The sequence below is a fragment of the Lutra lutra genome, chromosome 16 (genome assembly GCF_902655055.1).
Source record: "Lutra lutra chromosome 16, mLutLut1.2, whole genome shotgun sequence".
Lineage (NCBI taxonomy): Eukaryota > Metazoa > Chordata > Mammalia > Carnivora > Mustelidae > Lutra > Lutra lutra.
In genome coordinates, this window is record NC_062293.1 from 30,264,449 (window position 1) to 30,270,448 (window position 6,000).

The following is a 6,000-nucleotide window of genomic DNA, read 5'->3' on the forward strand; positions in this document are numbered from 1 at the left end:
CACTGTAATGTGAATTCCATGAAGGCCTTCTCGGCCACAATTTCACTTCCAGTCCCAAGCACAATACCCAGCTTATTGCTAGAACTTATTAAGTGTTGAATGAACAGAAAGATAGAAATTCTGCCTGTTGCTTAACTATTTTATCTTAACCCAGAGATATCTCGCTGTCAATTACTTTCACTCGGGATCCAAGAGGTTCTGTATGTAACAAAGAGAAATAGGCAATCTTAGCACCAAAAGAACCTTGAATCTCAGGAAAAGAAAATTCTTTTTTTTTTTTTTTTTCAAAGATTTTATTTATTTGTCAGAGAGAGAGGGAGAGAGAGCAAGCACAGGCAGACAGAATGGCAGGCAGAGGCAGAGGGAGAAGCAGGCTCCCGCTGAGCAAGGAGCCCGATGCGGGACTCGATCCCAGGACGCTGGAATCATGACCCGAGCTGAAGGCAGCTGCTTAACCAACTGAGCCACCCAGGTGTCCCATGAAAAGAAAATTCTTAAAGGCTAAGACCATGGATATTCCAGGGCTCTTTCAACAGCACTTGATGGAGCAACATAAGCCAACCCCTATACACAGCACCTTATTATTAGCCAGTTTTTGAGGGAGTATGGTATTCAGGAAAAGTGTCCATTGCCAGAGGGGGTGACTTGGACGACATTTAACTTAATTATTAAATAAGAGAGAAGGCACATGTATAAGAAGACTATCCCATGCCTGTAAGTCAGTGCTCTAAGAACATGTTTTTAAAAAGGCAACAGGCAGTCCGGGAAGACTTCCTAACTCTGGAGAGTAAGGTGCTTTATATCACATAATCAGTTTGAAGCTAACCAGTGGTCTCAAGGCTGGAGCTCTGAATCAAGGAGTATCCTTTTCCTTGGATTTTCGGTGGCAAGGCTGGAGAAATGAGAATGCACCGACACCGTACAGTAGAAGCTCTGTGGGTCCCAGGCCTCAGTGCTGTGCACATGATATTGTGTAAGCAGGGAGACAGTCAAAGGTGAACTGGCAGCATGGTGGTAGAGAGGGACAGGAAATTGAATTGAAATGGGTCTGTCCTTTCCTAGCCATGTGACTGTGGCAAGTTCTCTTTTATTCTCTAACCCTATTTGCTTATCTATTAAATGGCTATAAAATTTTGTCTTCCAGGGTTACAGTTGAGAAAGAGATGAGTAATACATAAATACCCAGCCACTGGTTGGCTCAAGTAAACACTCAATAAATGTTAGCAATTATTCCAGTCAGTCAGGGATGCTGTGATAGGGAGAAAATGACTCTGGGAGAGGAAGGTGTGGGGGCAGACTCAGATGTGGAAAGGATAAAGCAAGAGAAAATATGCTCTGTGTCCCAGTGGCATTTTTCACATCCTAAACTTTTTGAGAAGCCATGCATGCATAAAGCCCTCCACTTAGGACAGTGGGCTAAATTTCTCTGCAGAAATGGCAGAATTCTGGAAGTTTATCCAAAGCCAAAATGACCACCACATTTCCATTATGAACAAACCAGCAAGGTGTCCATTTCTTGTAATTTAGACATAGCCACAAACTATGGCCTAATGAAATGTTTTTACTGCAATCAAATGCTCTTCAAGGGACTCTTGATAAATCTATCAGAAGTAACACATGCATTCAAAGACAGTATGTCCCTCTCTCTAGTTTCTCTATAATTTACTTGCTGATAACTTTTCTGAATGCTCAAAAGATATATAAGGAACACGCCTTGAAGAGATGATTAATAGTACTCCCAACATTCTGATGTTGTACAATACACTAAAAGGGCTTTTTTTGTTAATTTGTATTTGCAGGCTTTATGTCCAAGTTCAAAGTTACCCTGAGAAATAGCTTTCCAATTTTGTCCATAATAGAAAAACAAGAAATTATGTGATCATTCAGTCTTCAAAGAAAATCAGGGTGGGTGTAGGTGCCATCAAGAAAATAAATGTTAAATATCCATTCATACTGTGCAGTCACTGAGAAGATTACAAAGTCTGTGCCACACCAAAAGAAATGCCTCTATTTTTCATCTTTAAATGAATGAAGTAGAACACAAAATTACATTACTACACTGATAATAAGGACTGGGTAGATGAGCATCCAGCAAAAGTAGTTCAATTAGCTGAGACAGTAGGATCTGAAATGAAGGGGGGTTTTTGTTTCCCATTTCCCTTAACATTGTTTTAACGTTTGTGTAAAAAGCCTTTTTTTTTCCTTTCTTGAGGAGAATTCATAGGATAGGAAAGAAATACAAATTCAATCAAATAAGGAAGGGTAATTTCACAGAATATTGCCACTGTTCTCTGAAAACAGGAAGCGCACAGATGTTCAAAGAAGTAAAACCAAATCAAACAAACCACATGCATAGGGCTTTACCAATCATACTTGAATGCATGTTACTTTCTCTCTTAAGGCCCCTCTAACCTTCATTCCTGACTTCATGTTCTAAAGCCAGACATCATGATTCCTTTTTGCCTTCAGAAGCACTGATAGGATGATCCCACCAAGGGAACAGTGCCAGGCATTCTACACTCTTGAATGAAGGGCAATATCCGTTAAGTTAATCCAAGTCTTCAAACTCATCACCCTTCTAATGGTACGGCCCACCCCAACTCTTCCTATGCATCTTTGGCTTCCTTACCCTTTGGGACCAGGGGAGAAATGAGAGAAGCATAATGGGGGAGTGAGCATCAAACAGATTAGGGGGTTGGAAAGGGGGGAAAAAAGGTGCAGTTTGAAATTCTGAAATAAAAGGCAGTATCTAAAAACAAAACAAAACAAAACAAAAAAAAAAAGGGGGCGCCTGGGTGGCTCAGTGGGTTAAGCCGCTGCCTTCGGCTCAGGTCATGATCCCAGGTCCTGGGTTCAAGCCCCACATCGGGCTCTCTGCTCAGCGGGGAGCCTGCTTCCTCCTCTCTCTCTGCCTGCCTCTCTGCCTACTTGTGATTTCTCTCTGTCAAATTAAAAAAAAAAAAAGGCAGTATCTAAAAACTCAACAATAACCTCCCTGAAGATTTTCATGTATTCCCTTTCTTCTTTCAAATTCCCCATCACTGCACACCAAGCTTGCCTGCTAGTGAAGGTCTGGGAATGGGGCCATGGCTGACAGATTCAGACAAAGGATGGAGAGTGAAACATAGGGGAGATGAACTTTCACCCACTTAAAACGAAGAATTCGAAAAAAAGCCCAGAGCTTCCTCTCAGAACCATGGGCCAGCCTCCATCCATTGCTAAATGTCAGAGACCCGAGCCAGGATTAAGGCCACGGTGCTTCCCGAGGCTGGCATTCCCACCGGCTCTTCAGTGAATGAGCTGCTAGCCAACCTTCCGGTGGCACCTCCTAGGTTCCTCCTCCTCATTTCCTAACACAGGCTCCTCAACAGCAGCTCTCACCACCCGAATACTAACTTGTCCCTTCGCAGTGCCCAACACAGCACCGCCCTTGGACGCTAAACCAGCAAGCTTGGAGAATTAGCAAGGCCCGGACCTGGCCAGGAAAGGCTAAATTTACCAGCGGAGCATGCCTCAGTTTCCCTGTTGCTAGGGCCGATCACAGACAAAGCACTAAAACGCCCAGCACCCCGTTTTACGACAAATCTAGCTGCAGGGCGCAGCAGCTGCCCGGCCCCTGTTCCGTGCGCCCCGGGAGACCCCCAAGCTGGGGATAAGGGGTGGAGGCCAAAGCCAGGGTTGGAGGAAACGGAGTCGGCGTCTGGGGCTGGGGTTCCGGTCCTCAGGGCAAGGCACGAGCCCTGCCGGGATGGGGTAGGTAGGATGAAGTCGGGTGAGCAATGGGATCCCCTGGAAGGAGGGCAGGCTCGGGGTTCGGGGTCTGGGAACCCGGGTCACGCATGAGATCGCGGTCCTCGGAGGAAGGGGATCGCCCAGGGACCACAGGGCGGGGAATCCCCTGGGAGCTGGTCCCCGGCCAAGGCGCGGGATCCGCGGGGGGGGGGGGGGGGGGGGGGGAACCAGGTGAGGAGCCGGGACCCACTCCGGACGAGGCGGGATCTGGGACCTGCTGCCGGCACGGGCAGTGGGGCAGGGGCACCATCCCTCTCTCACCGCTGGAATCGATTCTTGAACCGCATTGATCCTCCGCTCCTCCTCGGGGGCCGGGAGCTCCGTCTCGTCAGCGCCGGCGGCAGGGCGCGCGGCCCTCATCGGCTTGGGCTGCTCCGGAGGCCGCCCGTGTGCCCGGCGGACCGCTCGGCAGGGCAAGGCTGAGTGGGCCAGGCCGGGGGTCGGGACAGGGCCGGGGCCAGACCGGGCGGCTGGGGGCGGGAGGGAGGCCGCTTAAACGGCCCCGGCGCCTCCCGCCTCCCGCCTCCCGGCTCCTCCGCCCCCGGGCTCCCGCGCCCCGCCCCGGAGCCCAGCTCCACCCCTGCCAGCTCCGCCCGCCTGCGTGCGCCCGCGGCCGCCAGCGCGTCACCGAGCCGGGCGGCCAATCAGCACCCCGAGCGGCGCGGCGGCAACGCTGCCATTCATCCCGCGGAGCCCCGGCTAAGGGGGCGGAGCCTTGTGTCAGGTAGGGCGGGGCTAGGAGAGAGGAGAGGGCTGGGAAGGCGGTGCCCTCCCTGAAGGGGTGGAGTTGGACGATGGAACCTGAAGAGGCAGAGGCCCGAGCCAGAGAAATTGCAAAGGAGGAGGTAGGCCAAGACTCTTAAAAGCAGTTGTGAACTCGACAGCAGCAAACAAGGGATCCGGTCTGCGTTCTAGCCCCCGCTGTGTGGCATTCCTTCATTCTTCGCCATCATTTATTCATAGCCCCGTTCACTTATTCCTTCACCATTTTGAGGGCCCGCTCCTCTAGGTTATTGTCCGAGGCTTCAGGGTGGTTTTTAAAACGTTTCCTTGTCTGCCATAAGAGAAGTTTGGTATCACTAAGAAAACTCCGAGATCCAGTGAGAACCACAAATGGGGGTGTCCTCCACTGGGATCTGTTTATTGCTGTCCCCTCCGGTTTTTTTGTTTTTGTTTTTGTTTTTTTGTTTTTTGTTTTTTAATCTAAGCACCTTCCAAATAAACCAAACAGTTGAGGTGAATCAGGGTCCTGTCGCTAAACTTAAACCCTGAGGGCTTGCCGCAAGAGACATCCAAAGGAGAGTGAATGACAGGCGGCTTCTTGATCCTCTCCCTATCCCTCCTGGAATTTAGGTGTGCTCCCCTCCAGGTAGCCAGCCCACACCCAGCCTCCCACATCTCAAACTGGTGACTCTAAGGGGCTATTAGGCCAGCGTGTTGCGAGTGTTCACTCTGCGTGCAGTGAAGCATTGAAAAGCTGGAAATTCTTTCACCCAGAATTCTAGTTCCTTTTCCTTGAACATCTTCCAACTGGGAGGTGGTTTCCATGGTTATTTCATTAATTTCCTCAGGAACTCCAGGAGATAGACATTATCTTACTCATTTCACAGAGAAGGAAGCTGAGAAGTTTAAAAACTTGCCAAAGGCAGATCTAGGATTTGTACCCAGCTTTGTCTAACATTAAAACCTCCGATCATTTTGGTACACCACACTGCCTCTCCCTAGGATTTTAGAAGATTTTATTAACTTATTTTTGTGAGAGAGAGAGAGAAAAAGAGAGAGAGAGAGAGCAAGAGTTGGGGGGAGGTGCAGAGGGGCACAGGGAAAGGCTGACTCCCTGCTGAGCCGGATGTGGGGCTGGATCCCAGCACCCTGGGATCAGGACAGCAGCCAAAAGCAGGCACTTAACAAACTGAGCCACCCAGGTGTCCTCTCCTAGGATTTTTAAGTAGTATGTCTCTTTAAAACAAAAGCAAAAACTTTTTTTCTACATCAAGTAAGAAATAAGAGCATGGGTTGAAAGTTTACTAATCTGTTCTGTCTGGCCCCTGGTCAGATAAATGGGTGACAGTGGGAAATAACTAATAAAAATAGATTTAAAATAATAATATGAAATAACATAAGAAGGCTTAAAAAAACAACAAATCAATGGGTGCCAGATCACATTCTATAAACAATTCAGGAATATACAGAGAAAAGAGGCTTTCA

The 6,000-nt window shown here is 48.5% G+C and overlaps 1 protein-coding gene across 2 annotated transcripts in view; it reads right to left on the bottom strand.

Annotated features, from left to right (window-relative positions):
• The window catches only part of MMD (monocyte to macrophage differentiation associated), a 28,041-nt gene extending 23,704 nt beyond the window's left edge, over positions 1 to 4,337 (bottom strand). For both annotated transcript variants that reach the window (XM_047708040.1, XM_047708039.1), the window contains exon 1: positions 4,054 to 4,337. In XM_047708040.1, the coding sequence (XP_047563996.1) occupies positions 4,054 to 4,079 (26 nt within the window). In that variant the 5' untranslated portion in view covers positions 4,080 to 4,337. The remainder of the gene's footprint in view (positions 1 to 4,053) is intronic.
• Between the last annotated feature and the right edge of the window lie 1,663 nt (positions 4,338 to 6,000).